Source organism: Vulpes lagopus, chromosome X, assembly GCF_018345385.1.
Source record: "Vulpes lagopus strain Blue_001 chromosome X, ASM1834538v1, whole genome shotgun sequence".
Lineage (NCBI taxonomy): Eukaryota > Metazoa > Chordata > Mammalia > Carnivora > Canidae > Vulpes > Vulpes lagopus.
In genome coordinates this window covers 104,150,393-104,172,489 of record NC_054848.1, presented here as the reverse complement: position 1 = coordinate 104,172,489, position 22,097 = coordinate 104,150,393, and the positions used below count along the sequence as shown (strand labels likewise).

Here is a 22,097-nt window from a genome sequence, read left to right as displayed (position 1 = left end):
ACGAAAGGGGAGGCGAGGCTGTGTGGATATTAGCCTGGAGGCGGTTCTGCAAGATGGTGCAGCCAGAACAGAGGGGCACCGTCTACCTTGCTCCTCCTTCTGCATAACGGATCATAATTATCATACTTGGAATGTATGTGAGGCCTGCTTTCCAGAAGCTCAGAGCCCAATAAGAGTACTTGAGCTGCTCAGTCAGTCTCTCACACCCAGAGGCACGCACACACATTTTAAAGAGCAGGCCAAAAAGTGTTATAAATAAAATTCTAGAACATGAGTGGGAGGAATAAACAGGAAAATTTCACTGTAAAAGATGAAATGCACTAACTTCTTGCAGGATGGCTCCACTCAGACAATCCACAACTGTGCTATTCATCAGAACCCAGGCTAGATATACTGTTGCTCTGCTCCAGCTTTTTTCCTTTCCTCGTCAATGCGTGTTAGAGACAGTGTAAATACTGTTGGTTTTGAGGGTGAGGCTAGCAGGAAGAGAAAAAAGATAGTCTTCATGGGTACAGTAAGAGAGCATATGCCGATGGGTCACACAACATTCCCGAACATTCTCTCCATCCAGCCAGACAGGGCTGTGTGCCTCCAGCCCCATAGGTTTGGCTCACTTGTCCTTCCTTACCTCTGTTTCCATTCTTCCTCCAAGCTGGCCATCGGGCACTCTCCTCCCTCTGCCTGTCTCTAAGTTCTCATCCTCGAGACCTTTGTTCAAGGCATTCTGCTTATCTAACAAGCCTCCTATCCCTTTGAGATCTTTGCTGTGGCTATCTCCCGTTGCCTGGCCCCACCCTGAGAGGGCCCGGTGACCTCACCCCTCCACTGATGGTGAGGACCACGGGCTATCTGGAGCTAACAGGCACTGCCTGCCTCAGGCGGTAATGTCCTGGTCCCTGCCGACAGTGGATGCTCCTGGATTACAGGCCAGGTCTGTGGCTTGTTCCCTTTTCATGATATGTGCTCGACATGTGATCTTTTCCAAAACTTTAAAAGCAGAGTTGTCCAGGAGGCGGTCATTGTTTTGATGACCTTAATCGAGGGAGCATAACTTACTAAATGGCTGCGTACGTGATTCCTGTCCATAACTCCTGTGACAATTCCTCCATCAGCTTCTCTTTCGTCCTTTCTCTCCCCAACCCCCTCTCCCCTTCCGACTCCCCCATTTGTGGCTTGGGGCTTGTGATGGGCTAATAATTCATTTTTTTCAGGCCGAGGTTGTATTTTCTGAAATGACATTCATAGCTCTAGACCTGCTTTCGGTTCTCATATTCTACAAACTCAAGAAACGCCACCCTCAGAGGTTGCTAGGAAGTTGAGAGACCTTTTTGTTGGCCTCCACAAATTAGGAATAAAAGAGCCCTTGGGAAAAGATTGGTTCTGAACAGCTCAGAAGAACTCTTAGAGAATCTGCTAAATAATATTTTTGTCTGCTGTTTGTAAATGTGACTCGCTTTGAAACCATCTGTCATGCAGTCCTTTGCAGAGAGCTGAGAAGTATTTAAATCTGTGAAAATGAGGATATTTTTGTATATACCAAAGCAGTATTTTAATGGGTCCCTGCTGCATGTTGTCCAGTGCATTCTTTGAAACATGATTTTACCCAATTGTCAAGTAACATTTAAAATGGAATTCAAAGAAGGGATGTGGCAGTGAATGGAGAGGGTGTGGTGCAGTTTGTAGCTGTGTTTCTTCACAGAAGGAGCCGAAAGGCTGCAAGGCAGGTGGTGAAGCAGTGTTTCTTCACGGGTGTTGGGGGGGTAGGGTTGGAGTTTTTACCGCTTTTCCTCCTGCTCAGGGACTCAGCCCTGACCCAGGTCTGGTGGGGTGGGGGAGGGGGAGGGGGGGTGGCTTGGCCAGCTGCTCCTCATTCCCTATTAAACTTCTAGCTTTGATGGGATGAGCACTGGGTGTTATTCTATATGTTGGCAAATTGAACACCAATAAAAAATAAATATATTAAAAAATAAAATGTGTGAAACAATCAAAAAAAAAAAAAAAAAGAACTTCTAGCCTTGTGCAGCCAGCTTTGGGCACTGCTGACAGTTCAGTGCTTCCACCTTTAGGACATCGCTGTTTTCACGGCTGCCCTTGGTCCCTGTGCCTAATATCCCAACTAAGCAGAACTCAGGACGTCTAAAGTACTGGCAGTGGCAGCAGCTGTTGCCAGCAAGAAATCGGAACATCATTGAAAAGGCTTCCGTGTGTTGAATGGAGAAAGTAGGGTCAAAGGAAAACTTTCTCCAAACACCTATGAGACTAATCATTGGTGTTTGACACGTGCTGTTGCAGGCCATCAATTGTCTCTTGGGGAACATGTCTTGTCTGCCCACTAAAATTGGAAGTTCCAAGGTGCCGGGCTGGCTCAGTCAGTAGAGCATACAACTCTTGATCCCGGGGTCATGAGTTCAAGTCCCATGTTGGGGGGATGGAGTTTACTTAATAAAAATTGTTTTAAAAAATAAAATTTAGGGGATCCCTGGGTGGCGCAGCGGTTTGGCGCCTGCCTTTGGCCCGGGGCGCGGTCCTGGAGACCCGGGATCGAGTCCCACGTCGGGCTCCCGGTGCATGGAGCCTGCTTCTCCCTCTGCCTGTGTCTCTGCCTCTCTCTCTGTCTCTCTGTGTGACTATCATAAATAAATAAATGAAAAATTAAAAAAAAAAATAAAAAAAAATAAAATTTAACATCAATAAAAATTAATTTATTTAAAAAATAAAATTGTAAATTTCTTTTTCTTTTTTTTTGTAAATTTCTTTTTCTTAAAAAGATTTTATCTACTTATTCTTGAGAGACAGAGAGAGAGGCAGAGACAGGGCAGAGGGAGAAGCAGGCTCCATGCAGGAAGCCTGATATGGGACTCGGACTTGGGACTCCAGGATCATGCCATGAGCAGAAGGCAGACCCTCAACAACTGAGCCACCCAGAAATTAATTATTAATTATTTATTTAAATAATTCCTTAAAAAATAGTATGTCAATACCCAGAAGAATCAGAAACCGGTGCTCACATACATGTGCAGGCATATTCATAGCAGTATTATTCACAATAGCTAATAGGTGGGAAAAGCCTGAATGTCCATTAGAGGATGAATGGATTAACAAATTGTAATATAGATATATACACAATGAATATCCTTAAACTAATGATTTATGCATCTCCTTGGCTATTTCTTTAGGATACAGTCATGGGCATGCAAAAAATGGAAACAACACAAATGTCTACCAAGCAATAAATGGATAAATAAAATGTGTGTATCAGTATGATGGAATATTATTCAGCCATAAAAAGGAATGAAGTATTGATGTATGCTACATGAATGCTGCAGCATGGATAATGAACCTCAAAGGCATTGTGTTAAGTGAAAGGAGCCACACAGGAACCAATATTGTATGATTCCATTTGTATGAAATATCCAGAATAGACAAATTTATAGATACTGGAAGTAGGTTAGAGGATGGAAGGGACTGGTGGGAGGGGTAAATGGGGAGTTATTGCTTAATGGGTAAAGAATTTCTTTTTGTGATGAAAAATTTTTGGTGGTGGTTGTACAACATTGAATTATTTTATAATACCTGAAATATTGACTAAAACCAAATTTTCAAAATCCTATTATTTGTATACATGTATTAAAGGTAGACAAACTCATATGAATCCATACTTTAAAGGAAATAAAGTTAGGAATCATAGAAATTAGATTTGATTATTTAAAATAAGAAATCTGGGATGCCTGGGTGGCTCAGCAGTTGAGCAGCTGCCTTTGGCTTAGAGAGTGATCCCAGAGTCTTGGGATCAAGTCCCGCAACGGGCTTCCTGCATGGAGCCTGCATTTCCTCCCTCTGCCTATGTCTCTGCCTCTCTCTCTCTCTCTCTCTCTGTGTCTCTCATGAGTAAATAGATGGAATCTTCGGAAAAAAATAAAATTAGAAATCTGACTTCTGAAAACAAATTTTTCTTCTTTTTAAAACATTTTTTTAAAAGATTTTATTTATTTATACATTTATGAGATACACAGAGAGAGAGAAGCAGAGGGAGAAGCAGGCTCCATGCAAGGAGCCCCATGCGGTACTCAATCCTGGGATCCCAGGATCACGCCCTGGGCCAAAGGCAGGCGTTAAACCCCTGAGCCACCCAGGGATCCCCTAAAACAATTTTTTAAAGTAGATTCTACACCCAGCTTGGAGCCCAATGCAGGGCTTGAACTCATGACCCTGAGATCAAGACTTGAGCTAAGATCAAAAGTCGGATGCTCAACCAACTGAGCCATCAAGGTGCCTCAACTTTTCTTTTCTAGATTTTATTTATTTCTTTGACACAGAGAGAGAGTACACACAAGCAAGGGGAGCTGGAGAGGGAGAAGCAGGCTCCCCACTGAGCAGGGACCCCCAAGGCAGGGCTGGATCCTAGGATCCTGGGATCACAACCCAAGCCCAAGGCTGACGCTCAACCTATTGAACAACCCAGGCGCCCCCAACTTTATTTTGATGTAAAGTGTGTGCCCAATGTGGGGCTTGAACTCAGGACCCCAAGATCAAGAGTTGCATGCTCTACCAACTGAGCCCCAACAGGATCCCCTTCCTGGGTTTTTCTTGATGCATTTTTTCTTTTTTTTAGCTGTCCCCTTCCCTTGACCCTGAGAGGTCAAAGAAAGGCAGGGTTCTCTTGGAGGTGGTAAAAGTGAGCAGGCGTAAGCCCCTTCCTGGCTTCTGCCCACTTTTGTGCGTCCTACCCGTTCCCCTGAAGCCTGCATGTTGGAATGACAGCACTGGGTACTCTGAGAATTAAGAAAATGTCGGTTTGAATCATCCAAAGTCAGTCTGGGTAAGAGAAGCATGTATATATGAGCAGGGGGGGACATGCGAAAGGCCACCCATCCAAGCCCCACCCCCACCCCAGTACTGTGTGTGTAGCCTGGATTCAGCCAGATGCTTGGAATGTCTGTGCAGGTTTATAGTTTCCTTGCTCATTTGAATTCATTATTGTTATAGCAACAGTTCTGTAGACATCACCCATCAGTGGTTAGAAAATGACAAATGTCAAACTATGTCTGACCCTGACTCTCTTCAGCTCTTTTTATCTGTGGTATCTCTTTGGAATAAAAATGCCTACTCCCTGCTGGGTCTTCTTAAAAAATGCACATTGTCTCTTCACATAAAGGCAGGGATGATGGTGCTATGGAAAAAGAAGTAAAAGATGAGGAGGAGGAGGAAAAGGAGAAAGAAAAGGAATTCAATCTGACTTTTCAGGTTTGAAGCAGGAGTTTCACTACCTGTAGGGCTCAACTGGCACTTCATTTAAGGACTATCTTATGTCGCTTAAAGTATTCTGTTCCTTTCTGACTGGGCCTTGGTTTTGTAGCTGGGTTTCCTGATCCTCACGGCTGGTGGGAGGGTCGGGAGGACATGATGTTCAGGGCCCCAGTTGGAGAGGTTGCCCTTCAGATCCTTGGAGCCCTGCGGGGTGGGGGGAGCTGCCACCAGATAGCTTGTCTGTTTTTCCAAACAAGGTAGAGAATGAATATAAAATGCAGTGTGCAGTACCTCATGTCATTAGGTGTCCTTTGTGATCTCAAGCCACAATGTGCCTGAAACCTAGAAACCCTTGTTCCCTCTGAAATCCTGCATAGAGGCAGCAAGGTTGGAAAACACCATTACTACTGCCATCGTTCTAGTTAGAACCCATGTTTTGCTTCTGACAGTCTTTCACGGGATTGAAATTTCAAACGCAAAAGGAAAGGTCAAGTTTGAGGTGGATTGATGAGACAAATGTCAAGGTCCCTTCCAGTTCTCACATTCGAGAAGCCTCTGCTTGGACAATGCTGCGCTGCCTGCCTCTACCCTGTCTTTCTGCTCATGCAATTTTCTCATCGGCTGGGTGAGATGTGGAAGAGCCATGCAAACAATTTTGAAAAATGACGGTTCTGGGTGGCCCGGGTGGCTCAGCAGTTTAGCGCCGCCTTCAGCCCAGGGTGTGATCCTGGAGACCCGGGATCGAGTCCCACGTCAGGCTCCCTGCATGGAGCTTGCTTCTCCCTCTGCCTGTGTCTTTGCCTCTCTCTCTCTCTGTGTAAATGTCTCTCTCTGTCTCTTATGAATGTCTCTCTCTGTCTCTTATGAATAAATAAATAAAATCTTTAAAAAAAGGTGAAGGTTTAAAAAAATAGAAAAATGAACGGTTTGGAAGTACCTTTGCAATCTGAGTGCCAACCACAAAGTATCAGTGGTTTTATTGAATCAAAAGGATATGAAGAAATAATTTTCTTTCCATGAATGCACCATTTATGTCCAGTGGGCAAATTAGAGAAGGAACTCTCTCCCAATTATATTGAAATGCACATTTTACATCTAAAGCTGTAGGTCAAATCATAGGCCACAACTAGAGTAATGAATATCTATGGCAACTGTTTTGCCATCACAGGGAATTGCACCCACTGAAAAGTGTTTTTTTTTTCCAGTAATTAGAAATGCTCTTCATAAATCAGACTGTAGATAACAGCTCAGGTATAGAGAATACTAACCAGATTTCTGTACAGATTTGATCCTTGTTCTCCTAATGAGCGTAAGATATGCGTTGTCATTTTTACAGAAGCTACATACTTCAAGAAACCTTTGCCTAGGTATTAACATATGAGAATGTATTGGTACCAATGATGTGTGATTATTGCATAAGAATGTCCATGTGACTCTTTGGGCTTCAGTGATTTCAAGGGGGAAAATTGGCATAAGAAACACCTTTCTTGTAGTGAGAGAACCCTAGTGGGTAAAATCAACTCCAATCCCTCTGTGTTCTACAACTTGTATAATTCATGCTAACTATGGACCAAGGTAGATAGAATTCATGTGTTCCAATACAAAATTATTAGACCAAGAGGCGCTTGGGTGGTGCAAATCTGTTAAGCATACAACTTTTGGTTTTGGCTTAGGTCCAGATCTCAGGGCTGTACGATTGAGCCCCACATTGGGCTCCAAACTCAGTTCGGAGTCTGCTTACATTTCTCTCTCTCTCTCTCTCTCTCCCTCTCTCTCTGCCCCTTTCCCTGCCCCCAAAACAAATCTTCAAAATTATTAGAACAATATGCTATCATACTTAAATAACATTTCACTACTGGCAGGGCTGGGTCTGAGCAAATTTGGAAGTGGATGTATAATAACCATAACGAGAGTATTAGCTAATATTTACTCTATTGAGCCCCAACTGTTTTATTCATAATTATGTTCCCAGAGCCTTAAAGAGTATTGATCCCAATGAATACCTGTTGAATGAAGGAATGAGCGCATGGATAGCAAGTGAGTGCTTTGCACCGGGCAGGGTGCTAAGTGCTTTCTGATTACGTCCAAGTTATAAGTATTTTTATACTCCATGCCTTGTGCTGAGGGCACAGAAAGTGCTCTGGGTGAGAGGAATGCTTTTCATATGTTTTTTCTTGTAATCCTCGAGAGGTAAGTGTGACACCTGAGGAAAAAAACGAGGCTCAGAGAGGGTATGTTACTGATCTAAGGCCATGTGGCCAGTAAATGGCAGAGCCAGGACTCAACTCTTAGTCAGCCTGGCCCCATGGCCTAGTCTATTTCATTGGGAAACACTGCTTTTCCCTTTACTTATTTTTTAAAAAAATATTTTATTTATTTATTCATGAGAGACAGACAGAGAGAGAGAGAGAGAGAGAGAGAGAGGCAGAGACACAGGCAGAGGGGGAAGCAGACTCCCTGCGGGGAGCCTGATGTGGGACTGGATCCTGGAATTCTGGAATTACACCCTGAGCAGAAGGCAGACACTCAACCACTGAGCCACCCAGGCGTCCCTGCCTTTATACATTTGTTTTCTGCTCTTCATGCGGAATCCCTGAATAAAGACATGCTGGGCCCTCATCACTTTGTTGAGGAGTCAACTGAGGCCTCGTTCTTCAGACTTCTATGCCTCCTTATCTCCCCAGATTGTTCTTTCTAAGGCACCACTTTTGCCTTTTCAGTCCCTGCTTGCACATCCTCTCAGTGTTGATGGGACCACCATAGCACTCTCATCCTGAGGCAACGTGTCCCCATCTTCTGGCACCTCATGTCATGAGAGTCTCCAGGATGAACCTGGACTCAGCCAAAATCGGGTCTTCACAAGCCTCCACTGGCCTCCTATACCCCGACTCCTCTGCCTGGCAATTCTTCCATGTCCTTCGTGGTCCAGAGGAGGTCCTACCTTCTCCAATCTTTTTCACATTAGCCTTGCACCGTCTTTGAAGTTTTCCTGGGTACGTTTTGGGCTTGGGGCACAGTGAGAAATGACTGTACCTGGACTTGGACTCAGAGGGCCTCAATTTAGGACTCAGAGGGCCTCTGAACCAGTTTCCTCACCCATAAATTATGGAGAATAATACATATTTCACAGATAATACATGTGGAAGCAATTCCTAAACTGTAGTTCTAAACAAATATCAGTTCTTTTGTGAGATTGGCTTCCCGTGGAAGACTTTTTAGGGAAGGAGTGGGAAGTTTGCAAATAATGCTATCAGACTGATTTTGTGATGGCCCCTGGGTGGATGGATGGATGGAGAGAGAGAGAGGTCTGCGGCCAGAAGATGTATTAGGAGGTTGGCGCTACAGTCCAGACAAGAGGTAATGGAACCCAGACAAGCATTGATGGCCACAGAGTAGAAAGGAAGATTCAATCTATCCAGGTGATTGCAGAAGAAAAAGGGAGTCCAGTGGCCAACACGGGCAGAGACAGGGAAGTATGGTGGCTAGGTACCTGTTGCTGGTGGTTGAAGTTGTAAACACAGATGAGCTCTCTGAGGAAGAAGGAAAGGTAAGGCAAACTTTGGGCATTAGAGAAAGAATACTGAAGGGAAGCATGAGATTAGGAGACAGGAACAGACCACACACATCAACTCTTTCCAAGAGACTGGCCTTCAATTACTGGGACTTCTGTAAATTTCCAAGGGGACCAAGAAGAGACTGGCAACCATGCAACGAAAAGAAAATTGGGATGACTGTCCTGGGGGTCAGGCATTGCCTTGTGTCACCCTCACCAGAGTCCTTCTCCATGCACCTATGGCTCCCACCTCTAAGCAGAGAGTCAGCTTTTCAAATGCTTCTGATCTTCCAAGTTTCTAGAGCCTTCACAGAACCAACCTCTGTACATAGCAAGTGGTCAGCAGGGATTACTTGCTTGGTTGCTTGAAAAAGAGAGTCATGGGGGGCAGAGAGAATGTTATTTGGTGAAATCTAGGCTGAAGACTGGCTGAGTTTGGTAAACTTTTATGAGTTCTTAAGCTTAAATGTTAAGTCACTAACATTTAAAAATCAGGAGATTTCAAATGCAGTTCTAGGTCTTTTATTTTTGTGGGAAACTGCCCCAACAGGTGAACCTGTACTCTTGCAGGCAATAGGCATTCAAACAAAAATAAAGCCTGAGGGATCCCTGGGTGGCGCAGCCGTATAGCGCCTGCCTTTGGCCCGGGGCGCGATCCTGGAGACTCGGGATCGAATCCCACGTGGGGATCGAATCCCACGTCGGGCTCCCAGTGCATGGAGCCTGCTTCTCCCTCTGCCTATGTCTCTGCCTCTCTCTCTCTCTCTCTCTCTCTCTCTCTCTCTCTGTGTGACTATCATAAATAAAAACAAAACAAAACAAAACAAAAAACCCAAAAATAAAGCCTGAAAGGGCTCTTGAAGGCTGGGGGTGGAAGAATTCTAAGAGAAAACATGACCAATGCATGGTCATGCCAATGCAGGGGCAAGTGTGGTGGTTATTTGGGGCAGGCAGTGTTTTGGAGGCCTCAAAGCAGGAACCATTAGTTCTGCTTGGGGAATCCAGGAAGGTTTTCCAGAAGAAGTGACATCTCAGTTGAGTCTCAATGGATGAGTATATGAAGGAGTCATCCCAGGAGTGGACGGAATGAAAATGTATTCCTAGCAGGGGTACAAGAATGTCCATGGCATGTGCTCTTGTGAGGCTGAGCTACCAGATACAAGGTTGGGAAGGGCCAGTAAAAACAAAACAAACAAAAAAACTGGTAATGTAGATAATGGCCTGATAGCAAAGATCCAGCTCTGCTGATCTATTTGGTAATCGATCTAGAAAGCAACGGGGTCCTGTGGGGGATGGGGGCAGAGTTAAGCTGGGGAGGGACACTGTTCAGGTGGTGTCATCAGAGGCTCACTCTGATGGCTGTGGGAAAGATGGGTTGGGTAAAGGGAGAGGCTAGGGGGCTGTAGGACAGCACCTATCCTATGAAAGGAAGTCATATTCTACTTGCCATCCCCATATTTGGCAACCAAGCTAGCTCCCCAGCAGGCCAAGATAAGGGCCCCCAGACCTAAGAGAGTGGACCTGACTTAAGTAGTTCTTGGCTTGGAAAGGACATCAGCAGTGAGCATGTATCTTGTTTCCTCTGCCCACCAGTGAATGTACCCCAGTGCCTCATCAGGAGAAATGCCTCACTTGGGAAAAGCAGGTACACCATAAATTCATTCTATCTAAGCAAGCCTTGGCATATGGATCTTACCCAGTACACTCAACTATAAACTCCTTTTGGCGCATATGTCTTCCTTCCTTCTGGGGATGTGCAGCATCTGGCACATACTAGGTGCTCAGTGAATATGTGATAATCTGAAGTAGGGATGCTTCTACAGGATCTGGGTAGTTGCACATTCACAGCTGACCCTAAATGAGACCCAGAGTACTGTTTTCTAACCGAAAAAATCACATGGGGGGGGGGTGGGCAGCCTGGGTGGCTCAGCGGTTTAGTGCCGCCTTCAGCCCCAGGGAGTGATGAGTCCCACATTGGGCTCCCTGCATGGAGCCTGCTTCTCCCTCTACCTTTGTCTCGCCTCTCTCTCTCTGTCTCTCATGAATAAATAAAATCTTTAAAAAAACCAAAAAATCACATGGGATTTGGTCAGAGGCCTTATAATTTTCAGTCTGGTTTCAGCTACTCAAGATTGCTGTGGCTGTGAATGAGCCATGTAACCTTGCTGAGACCCTGTCCATTCAACTATTTTTTAAAAAACACTAGGATTTTCTAAGAGCAGTGAGTGCACCTGAAGGCACTTTGCAAACTGTAAAGTAGATATATGACCCAATGTATCATATCTGTAAAATGGAATACTATTCAGTCACAGAAAGGAAAAAAGTTCTAATATCTGCATCCAGGTGGATGAATCTTGAAGACCTGATGCTAACTAAGTAAAAGAAGCCAGACACAGGTCACATGTGGCATGATTCCATTTATTTTTTTTTAAAGATTTAATTTATTTATTCATGAGAGACACAGAGAGGCAGAGACATAGGCAGAGGGAGACACAGGCTTCCCATGGGGAGCCCAATGCAGGACTTGATTCCAGGACCCGAGGATCATGACTTGAGTCGAAGGCAGATACTCAACCACTGAGCCACCCAGGTGCCCCCATGATTCCATTTATACCAAAGATCTAGAATAGGCAAGTCTATAGATACATAAAGCGGATTAGTGGTTTTCGGGGGCCGGGGGATGGGAATAGACTTTCCTTAATGGGTACGGGTTTTCCTTTTGGAATGATGAAATTATTCTGAAACTAGATAGTGGCAATGGTGGCACACCTTTGTGAGTGTACTAAATGCCGCTGAATTGCATACTTTAAAATGGTGAAAATGAGAAGTCTTATGTTTGTGTATTTTACCACAATAAAAGTGCTAAGTGAGGGCTAATCATCTTGAGAAGCTGTTGTTTCTTACATTCTACATGCAGTACCCCATTCATTTTTTTTTTTTTGGCATCCAGAGAACTTACAGAGTAGGTGCATCTGCACTAAGGAGCCTCTTTATAAGAGAAAAGTTGGAGTGGGGGTGGGAGGAGGAAAGGAGGAGCTAGGGGCCATCTGAAAAGGGAAGCTGGATGGTATTTGTTTCGTAGATTGCCAGTTGTTCACCCTGTTTGTATTTAAATGAAAGGAGGCTTTGAAGTGGGAGCCGCCTCTGAGCAGGGCTTGGGGTTCCTGTCTTGTGTGGTAAAGTTCAGACTTGTCCAGATCTGTTCCTAGCCAGAGGTTACAGTTTCTGGTGAAAAAGGCTCAAGTTTTGGTTAATAATACATGAACAGGAAAAGCAGGAGTAAATGGGGTGAGGGGGCAAGGAATGAGTTTCCCCTGGACTTGTGAAAAGCAGCTTTCTGATTTGGGGTCCATGGTTTGGGAGGATCTTTTTTTTTTTTTCACTTATGGTCACTGGATTTCATTCTGCTATTACTGTTGGTTGCATCTCAGATTATATCATTTTTGGTAAAGAACATCTTTAAGTAAATGTATCAATCAATGCAAGTTAGAAGTGCTGGGTTAAGCCCGAGCAATAATTTGAATGGTATTAGGTTGAGACAAAGGTGGACTACTTGATAGTATCTTGAAAATGGCAGGAGATTCACTTGGAGGAGAGTTTGCCTATTTAGAAAAACTCCTCTGCTAGTTGCAGGGTTAAATGTTCTGCCAACTCACAGAAATTGTCAGTTTCACTAATAGGTCACTATCTGTTTACCTTGATGATCTCCAAGAGTTAGTAAAATGTAGAAAAGTCTGCAGTGGGCATTCAAAACAACAGCTGCCCTAAGTTTCTACAACTCCACAGAGCCAACATGTCAATGTGGTTTACAAACAGCAGTGGACGAAGTCTCAACAAACCCTATGAGGGTGATAATTGTAATGATGGTTCATATCTTCACCCTATGTAATTTTATGGGAATTGAAAGTCTAGCCAAATAATAAGTTCCAGCCCCTTTTATCTGCCCAGTTCCCAGCACACTCCCGAGGTGTCTGAGGCACTTCTCACCCTAACCTCTTAAAGCAGATTGTAACAATAACAAGGGTAATGACAAGTTCCCAATCTGCACAGTTCCCTTCATTAAAGGAGCCCTGGGAGCTTCAAAAACACTCATTAATGGAATCTGACAAAGCTGGGAAGGTGGGAAGACTCGCCCATTTCCAGTTTTCTGGTGGCTAAGCGTAGACTGGGTCCCAGTGAGGTTTAAGCCTCTCTCAAGAGGCTTGAGGGCAGAAGGGGATGGGGGGGCGGGTCTCCGGCTACCTTTACTCCACGTGACCTGGGAGTGTAGCCCAGGGTTCTGGACTCACACTCCAGCTGCATGCTATTAGCGAGTCACTCCCCTTCCCTGGGCCTCAGTTTCCCTACATGCACAAGGAGGATTTGGGCCAGGCATCTAAAGTCTCTGAGGTCGTGCTTCACTGTCCCATCGCCTCGCGAATGGGGAGAGGGGGAGGTTTTCCCACTTCAGGGTTTGGGTAGATTTGCAGCAGAACCAGGCGTGGCTAGGGGAAGGCGGGGGAGGAGAATGCCTGCCGGGTTCCGAACTAGTCGGTGTTCATGGAGCCCCGTTGGATGGGAAGCCGGTCTGAGAGGGCCAGGTGAGGGTCTCGGGCCAGCTGGGAGTCCGAAGTCCCCCGGTGCCTGCGGCGAAACAATGCGAGTCGTGCCAGCGCCTTTCCCTCCGGGCCCGGGAGCGGAGCGGCTGGGAGGGCAGGTACCGAGGCGGGAGGGCTCCGCCCGGCTTTGGCCCACCGTCAGCGAGTCAGGTGGCCGCGCGCAGAAAGCCTGTGACTCGGATGTGGGCTGCAGGACAAGTACCCCGGCGCGCGGTTCCCCGAGCCTTGGGCCCTTCACCGACGGAGAAGTTAGCCCTCCCTCTTTGGGTGGGGGGCGGCAGGCATCTCCCCGCCTCCCCTCCCTGGGGAGGGGAGGCGGGGAGAAAGGGAGGAGGGAGGAGGGGAGGAGGGAGGAGCCCCGCGGGGCGTGTCGCGCGAGGGAGCGCCGCGCGCCCGGTGCGGCCCCCTAGGAAGTGGATTTGGCCGCTCCGGATCCTAGCCCGCTTCCAGGTTTTCTCCTGTCCCGGCCCTGCGAGCTCCCGCCCGTCTCCGGCCCCCCCGCCGCCCGCCCCCTCCCCCTGAGTGCCGCCCGCTGGGCCAAGTTTGCCGAGCGTCGCCGCGCACGCCGGCCAGTCAATCAGCGGCGGAGCTGAGGAGGGCACAGCCGCGCGGCCGAGGGCAGAGTGAGCCGAGCCGAGCCAGGAGAGCGGACCGGCGCCGGGCAGCCCGAGCAGCGCGCAGCGAGCGCCCGCCGCCGCCCACGCCCTCCGCGGCCCCGGCGGCGCCTGCCACCTTCTCGTCCTTCCCCGCGCCCCTGTCCCGCTGCCGGCCGGCGCGCCCCATCCGCCGCCCCGCGGAGCCCGGAACCCACCGGCCCGCGCCACCGCTCCCGTGGGCCGCGCGCCGCCTCCACGCCCTCCTCCTCCTCCCCCCGGCCGGGCGCCTGGCACCAGGGACCGTTGCCTGACGCGCGAGGCCCAGCTCCACTTTTCGTCCCGCATCTCCTCTTCCCGCTGCTCTCCCAACTCCTGCCCCAACTCCGTCGCCCCCTCGCTCCGCTCCGCCCGCGAGCCCCCGGCCGCGCGCCCCTCTGCCCGCGCCCGCCACTCTCCGCCTGCCCCAGAGGTGGGAGCGCGTCGGCCCCGGCCCACACCATGGCCCGGTTCGGCATGCCCGCGCTTCTCTGCACCCTGGCCGTGCTCTGCGCCGCGCTGCTGGCTGCCGAGCCCAAGTCGAAAAGTTGCTCGGAAGTGCGACGGCTCTACGTGTCCAAAGGCTTCAATAAGAACGATGCCCCCGCGCACGAAATCAACGGTAGGTGGGGGCCCCCGGGAGGCGCGCGCGGAGGCAGGCACCCCGGGGAAGGGGCCGCGGAGCCCCCCGCGAGGCCGCAGGTAGCCCAGGGGAGGGGGGAGCAATGGGCAGGCAGACAGGAGAGAGCGCGAGAACGAGCCCCGGCACAGCGCGGCCCGCGGGGCCGCGAGTGGAGGGGCACCGCCGACGGGCCGGGTGCCACCCCGCGGCTTCTCCCGCCCCGCCGCGTCTTCCCGGTCCCGGGGAGCCCCGAGGACTGTGGCCCGCAAAGTGCGTGTCACGGTCTCCCTCGCCTGTTCCGGGTTGAACTCCTCACTGGGCTCCACGCTTTGTTGTGTGGGCGACGAGAGGCCGGGAGGGGGTGAGGGTCGCCGGTGGGGTGGTGGTGGTGGTGGTGGGGCAACCTACAGCTTGCCGGATTCCTGGGGACACCAAACGTGAAACTCGAATGGAGGTTTCATTGATGTTCTTTAAAACCCCTCTCCCCGCCTCTCTTCCACCGCTGACGCGGATTAGGAGTTTTAGTAGCTCCAGCGGCTTTAGAAGTCGCCTTTAAAAAGCAAACGACTCTCCACCCCTCCAAACCCTGACTTTTGGGAACTCTCCTGCTTTCCGGAAGGTGCTGCACGGGAAGGGTACTTCCACCACCCCCCTTTCTTTTTTTCTCACCTCATTTTCAGGGTTAATTGCACATTCAATTACAAACCTTTGAAAGGACTGACCGCAGGAAACCCGAATCTCAGTTTGGAGATGGTTATGCAAATGGAGAAGCCTTAGCCTGTGAAAAAGTTCAACGGATTTCGGCGCCGGGGGGGTTGCGTGCGGTGTTGGTGAAAGCCCTTCCAGGAGCGCCGGGGAGGCGGCATTTCGGCGGACGCCCTCCGCCCCTCCTTGCGAGGCCGGCGGCGGCGGCGGCGGGCGGCCGGCAGATAGCTGGGTCCCCTCCGGGTCGCGGTCTCTGATTCGCGGAGGGCAACTGTTGCGCGCAGCCCCGCAGGCTGCGCTGGGGCCGGCGGCGGCGCAGGTAGCCCGTTCACCCTGAGGGTTCAGAAAGCAGCACCGATCTAGCTGGCTGCTGGCCAGCGTAACCTAACGGAGGAGAGAGCGGTTCGAGCCCCCGGGGGGCCAAGCCTTCATTCCGAACCTTTCATGGAAGTGAGGAGAGCGCGCCTTTGCCTCGCGGGGCCGGTCACCCGGGTGGGGCGAGCAGGGGGCCGGCAGCCAGCAAAGGAAATACTGTAATTTCAACCAGGCGCTTCCAGAGGCTTAAGAAAGACGTGGGGGTCATTTTTTGGAAGGGCTATTAATAACCTTGGAGATTAAGTGCAGTCCTCAATTACATATAAATTACAAAGGTAATTGAGGGAAGTCGCTGGGCACTTTCTGAGGGTATTCGGCATCCGTCTAGAAATAGAACTCAAGAAATTGTTGGAGCAGCCGAGGAGCCCACTGTACCTTGGCAGTTATCAAATAACTCGCACGCTACTGATTAGAGACCGTTTGCCCTTGAGCTGCCTGTCTTTTGGGGAACTCAAGAATGTCCTCACAGCGGCATGATTTTATTGGTTGTGGAGCCCTGAAAAGCCCTCTTTCTTTCCCCTCTCCCTCCCGCCCCGCCAGAAACAGTGAAGTGACCCAGCAGTCACTGAAGCTTGGGGGCTCTGCAGGTCAGACCTGGGGGCTTTGTGCCCTGCATGGTTTGGGCCTGGGCCCAGCAGAGATGATTGGCGTGAAGGTTACAGTTGTCATTCCAGCATTTTGAAGGGAGAGATGCGGCGATGCACTTAATGGGAATGTGACAAGTTTTCATCTTCTCCTGCAAACAATATGTGTCTTTGAGCTGGACTGGAGGCATTCAAGGAGTGGGTTGTGATATTTGCCCCCCCCCCCCACTTTCTCCAGCTTGGCTCAGGGCAGGCTCCTGACAGCAGGACCTCTTCCCCAGCCAGCATCTCAGGGAACAGGAAGTTTGAAGGGTGCTCAAGGACTGTGCTAGGTGTTCCCTTTGATTGCCCTGGTCCCCAGCAAACACCTGAGTGGTATTTTTGCATAAATGTCTATCTGGATATTTCCCCCCAAAGATAGGAGAGTTATTGGTGACCAGCAGCAGGAAATGGAAACTAATGTGCTCACACCCAAAACATTTTATTCTTTTTGTCTTGTCCTTCATCTCCCTCCCAGGGCTGCTGCTTTTATTTCCCCTTTTGAATGACCTACTGGACTGCATTCTCCTGAGGAACAAAGGAAGTGCCTTTTTAGCTGGAATCCTTGGAAGACCACCAAGGACTTTAGCTCATGCAGTGCAATTTCGCACCACTTTCAACAATAACAAAAATGCATGACTGAATGGCTCAAAAATGTGGAGTGTTAGAGGCATTCATTTGAGTCCAGGACACTGTCACAACACAGACAGACCCAAGTAAATACCTTTAGACGGCCAGTATAGAAACAGGGGGTAATCTTTACCATCACCCTGGCCTGTTTAGATGCATACATTAGCCTTGTCTTCCTTGGGCTACGCTCAGATAATTTTGGTCATTTTTGGGAGGGTAGTCCGTATAGTGACATGTATACGGCCTGTGTCTGAATGAATTGCCAGGCACTTTCCCTGGCCAGGGGTGTGTGTGTGTGGGGGGGGGCACGGGGGCAGGGGGATCTTTCTTTTTTTTAAGATTTTATTTATTTATTCATGAGAGACACAGAGATACAGATAGACAGACGCGCGCACACACACACACACACACACACACACACACACACACACACGCAGACACAGGCAGAGGGAGAAGCAGGCTCCATACAGGGAGCCTGATGTGGGACTTGATCCTGGAACTCCAGGATCACACCCTGGACTCAAGGCAGGTGCTAAACCACTGAGCCACCCAGGGATCCCCCTTTTTTAATATGCAAAAAGTGCAGGATTGTTTTCAGGCAAAGGGTCATAATGCCTGGGTACCTAGCACCAGGCTTCGCCCAAGTGGAAGGTTTTATTCCAGTCAGCCTTGTACTTGTCTTCTAGAGGTTTGAACAGGCCTTAAGAATACTCTGTGTTCTTAAGGAGTCTCAGTCTTTTTTGGATCATAATTAAGGGTATCAGGGAGTATATCATGCTGACAGGTCTTCTAGGAGAGATCCTGCATTGCCTATTTCCTTGACCCCCGAACTTATCAAATAATGTGTATATCAAAAGGGATCTTTAACACCAAGGACCTGTTTTTGTTCACCTTTCAACGGACATATTTTCTTTTGGAGCACCTACTATGTCCAGTATTCTGTGCTGGCCATCCTGGAGGCAGCAAGAAGGGCCAGAGGGGCCTTTGCCACCAGGACCTTTCCAGGTAGTAGGGAGACAAGCCATGTGCACACAGCAACACCTTATGAGAGAAGTACTCCCTGTGGGTTACAGATGAGGAGTAAGGAGTGCCTACAGTTCCAAGGGAGAAGGTATTTGGGACCAGATTATTAACTTGGTGATGCTAGTTCACTAGGAAAACATAATATCAATGGTAATATGAAATTTAAAAATTTAACAATTTGCATTGTGCTTCCCCTCCATAAAGACAGGGCTAGAGAGAGGCAACAGTTGGCATTTGATTTTATTTTTTCAATTATTTTTCAAAGTTTTATTTTTTTGATTTTTAAAAATATTTTATTGAGAGACACAGAGAGAGAGGCAGGCTCCATGCAAGGAGCCCGATGTGGGACTCGATTCTGGGACTCTGTGATCACTCCCTGAGCTGAAGGCAGATGCTTAACCACTGAGCCACCCAGGCGTCCCAAAGTTATTATTTAAGTAATCTCTACAGCCAGCATGGGGCTCAGACTCGTAACCCTGAGATCAGAGTCAGCCAGGAACCTCAACAGTTGGCATTTTATTACTACTTTTTGCTGAAATTGTCCTTTTTTTAAAAAGAGATTTTATTTATTGATTCATGAGAGACACACACACACAGAGAGGCAGAGACATAGGCAAAGGGAGAAGCAGGCTTCAGGGAGCCTGGTGTCACACCCTGAGCTGAAGGCAGTTGCTCAACCACTGAGCCACCCAGGTGTCTCTGAAATTGTTTTTGAGAGTTAGGCAGTTGGGTAGAGATGTTCTTAATCCCGCCATAGGTCTCTTTCATAGGGACATTGAAGGATGCCAAGGAGAACTTTGTGTCATAATTGTGAGTTTTGGAGTTTTGGTTTCTTGTTCCCATTCATGTTCATGAGCAGTGCACTTGGGGGGAGCACACATACATGCACATATGTATGCCTCAAAGGATTCTGGGAATGACATAAGCTATGTTAGGATCACATGGCAAAAAGTATATATGTGTTACATGTGTTGGAGAGGTAGGCATACTTTCTGGTACTGAGTTGATTATATGTAAGACACAATGTCCTCATGATTTGCATTTCGTCTTTCCTACTTCAAGTGGGTGGGTTGGATTTTGCGGAGAACTTGCGATCTTCTATTCTGTTGGAATCCTTAGTTTGGCTACTTGGATTTCACTTAAGAAAGAAGGTCTAATTGAGCAACGGGGCCTGTCAGTATAGAGATTGTCCCAAGTAGTGTAGGAACTACTTCCTGGACATACTCAAAAAAGAACTTAATAAAAGTTCTGGCTTATGCAGCTCAAACTCTAGTTAGAACATACAAATATAAAATGTTTGATTCAGCATAATTACTATTTTCCTTTTATTTGACTCACATTGGGTTGCATGCAATTTCAGGATTAGCTGGAGACTAGACTGAGGAATGAAAAGGAAGTTTCTTGTTGTCTCTACAAGGGAAACAACATCAGCGTTAATCTAAATCAGTTGGAAGGGAGTGTCTGGCTCCCCAGTAACGTTAACTGTTTGGGCACTGAGGTGGTTCCCACATATGTTCACAATAAAAAATGCATTTTGGCCTCAGGAAAATAGCTTGCAGCTATTGATTGCTTTCTCTGGACCCAGTCCGAAGCCAAGGGCTTTACATGTTCTCACAGTTAAAATCTACAACAACCATATGAAGTCAAAAGTATTATTATCTTCATCATCTTCCCCATTTTATGAGACCTGGAAACTGAGACTCAAAGCGATTTGGAAATAGATTCACAGGCTCACAGCTAGTGTATGGTAGAGGTGGGATCTGAACCCAAGTCTTCCCTGACCCAGAAGAACATTTTGTGCAGTGTTGTACAGTTAGATCGTAAGACAGACTACTTTCCCACCACCCGTGGAGGGATAGCTTTAGAAATAGGAGCTATGAGAGGACCACTGACCAGCAAACGACCATCCCAACGCTACTCTGATACTATAGTAGAGAGAGGATTCAGTCATGTCTTTTACAGGCAAGTACTAATACCCTGCCACAGACAACCTAGTGTTAACAGGAGAAGGAATATAAATTGTATTTCTTGGGTTATGGGGAAGTGGTGATGGTTTCTGAGGAGGGCAAAGTCATTAGTCAAACTTTTTAGGAAGAGAACTGGTGTACCTGCGAGTTAAGGGTCGGTGAGGCGAGGGGAATCAAGGCAGTGAGAGCTGTCAGGAGGCTGCTTTAAGTAGGCAGGTTTTTTTTTTTTTTAAAGTTTTACTTTAATTCCAGTAGAGCGAACATATGGTGTTCTGTTAGTTTCAGGTATACGATATAGTGACTGAACATAAGTATACAGTTCTTAATGGGTCTGCCTTTCTCATGCCTTGTTACCCTCTCATTCCATGCTGAGCATCATTTTGTTACTGCGGTGCTTTGAATGGAGCCCTTCCTCTGCTTTGAGCTTCAGTGGCTTCAAGTATGGCAAATGATACTTTCATTAAGTCCCTTCTGAACTCCCCAGAGTTATGTGCCCTCTTCCTAATTCTTTGCTTGACTCAGGTCGATGGTCTTTGCACCTAATGGTCTCCTGTTAATTGTGCATGCAGGCACCTATGTGCCTTCTCAACTGTAAGCAACTCGAGGACAAATGTGATAAAGCTCAAGGCAGTATTCAGTAAATGTGTGGGGGCGGGGGATGATGTAGACAATTCTGCCAGGATCCCAGGGCCATAATGGGGTTTATACTGCCTTGATGATAGATTGTCATCCCATGGTCTCTTGCTCTCCTGGGAATCTTTTAGAGCTAAACATTCTGAAGTGAAATGAATTTAGGGTAAATCTCTGTAATATGTTGATATAGCATATATTAAATGTTTTTTGATTTTTTGGGGGGTTAGTACTCATCTTAACCACTTGATTAATAATGGAGTGCTATCGGAATTTGTCAGCAAGGTTCAGAATTGTTTTTCTTTGCGCTGTGAGATCCCCTTTAAGGAATAGGTAACTGAGGCTTCTGTGTTAGACAATTTGGAGGAAATTTAGAAGAGTAATTTAGCACATCGGATTTGGTGTGTAGAGCTGTTACCTTTTAGAAAATAAAATCTGAAGTTGATTGTCTTAACCAAGCAGAAGAACACCGGCTTAAGGATATCAGAATGTTTTATGTAAGCAGCCCCACTAAAACACGCACAGGTAAGAATGAGCATTTTCAATTCCACTTGGCTAAGCATCTGTTGCTTACTACAGAGAACATGAAAGTGCAGAAAATTCATGAAGCGATTCCATTCTGTAGGTAATTTGAAATGTTATATTTAAGTTCTGATGCATTTAATTCAGCAATCTGGTAGGAGAGCGAAATCAAAGAGATCCATCAGCCAGGTATTCAACTTTTGAAAAAGAAACTCTAACAAATGTTAGAAATTAGGAGAAAAAAAATTGAATGGAAGAGTTACCAAAAAAAAAAAAAAGTCAATAACCTCCAGGAAGCCTGGAAACTATGTAAAAACATCTTATTGGAAGCCCAGATAAATGTGTGCCAGACATCAAAAAGACCAGCTGCTTGGGGGAAGAAAAAAAGAAGCCGGCATGACTAACTGGCAGAGCAAAAGAGGCTGCTTCAGGGGAAAAGGAATCTTTCACAAAATGGAAAGAGCTTTGGCCAGGAGGAGCGGGAAGGCCAGGAGGTATGGCAGGGCAGGTACAGACTAGAAAGTGAGGGAGCCGCAAGAACTGGAGGTGCACCTTGCGAGGGATTTGAAAGAAGGCCCACGTGAGGATGATGGGGATGGGTGCCCTCAGTGAGTCCAGCCCTATCAGAGGAGAAAAGCACGGTGGCTTCTTGAAGGGGGAAACCATGCCTGATTAAACTCTCAAGAGTTCTTGGAGAGAAAAGAAGCAAGTGGATGCAGGGAAACAGACATAGTATAGGTTTTCTTGAATTTTGCAATGGGATTCCAAGGCAGAGACAATTCAGAAAACGCATTCACTTTGGGATGGGTGGGGAGGGGGGTTGGTTTACTGAGGAGAGAAGCTAGGAAAACCTCACTGTCCTAGATGGCAGTAGTTTTTACATGGAGAGGACATAGTTTCCTGGAAGGGGCAGTCCTAGCTAAGCCCTGACAGATTAGTTGGATATCTTGGTCAGGTTCCTCCCCTCTTT

General features: G+C 47.4%; 1 protein-coding gene across 1 annotated transcript in view; it reads left to right on the top strand.

The window, feature by feature from the left end:
* The first annotated feature begins 14,492 nt into the window (after positions 1 to 14,492).
* The window catches only part of GPC4 (glypican 4), a 109,620-nt gene continuing 102,015 nt past the window's right edge, over positions 14,493 to 22,097 (top strand). Inside the window, exon 1 of the mRNA XM_041741629.1 lies at positions 14,493 to 14,652. Within this exon, the coding sequence (XP_041597563.1) occupies positions 14,493 to 14,652 (160 nt within the window). The remainder of the gene's footprint in view (positions 14,653 to 22,097) is intronic.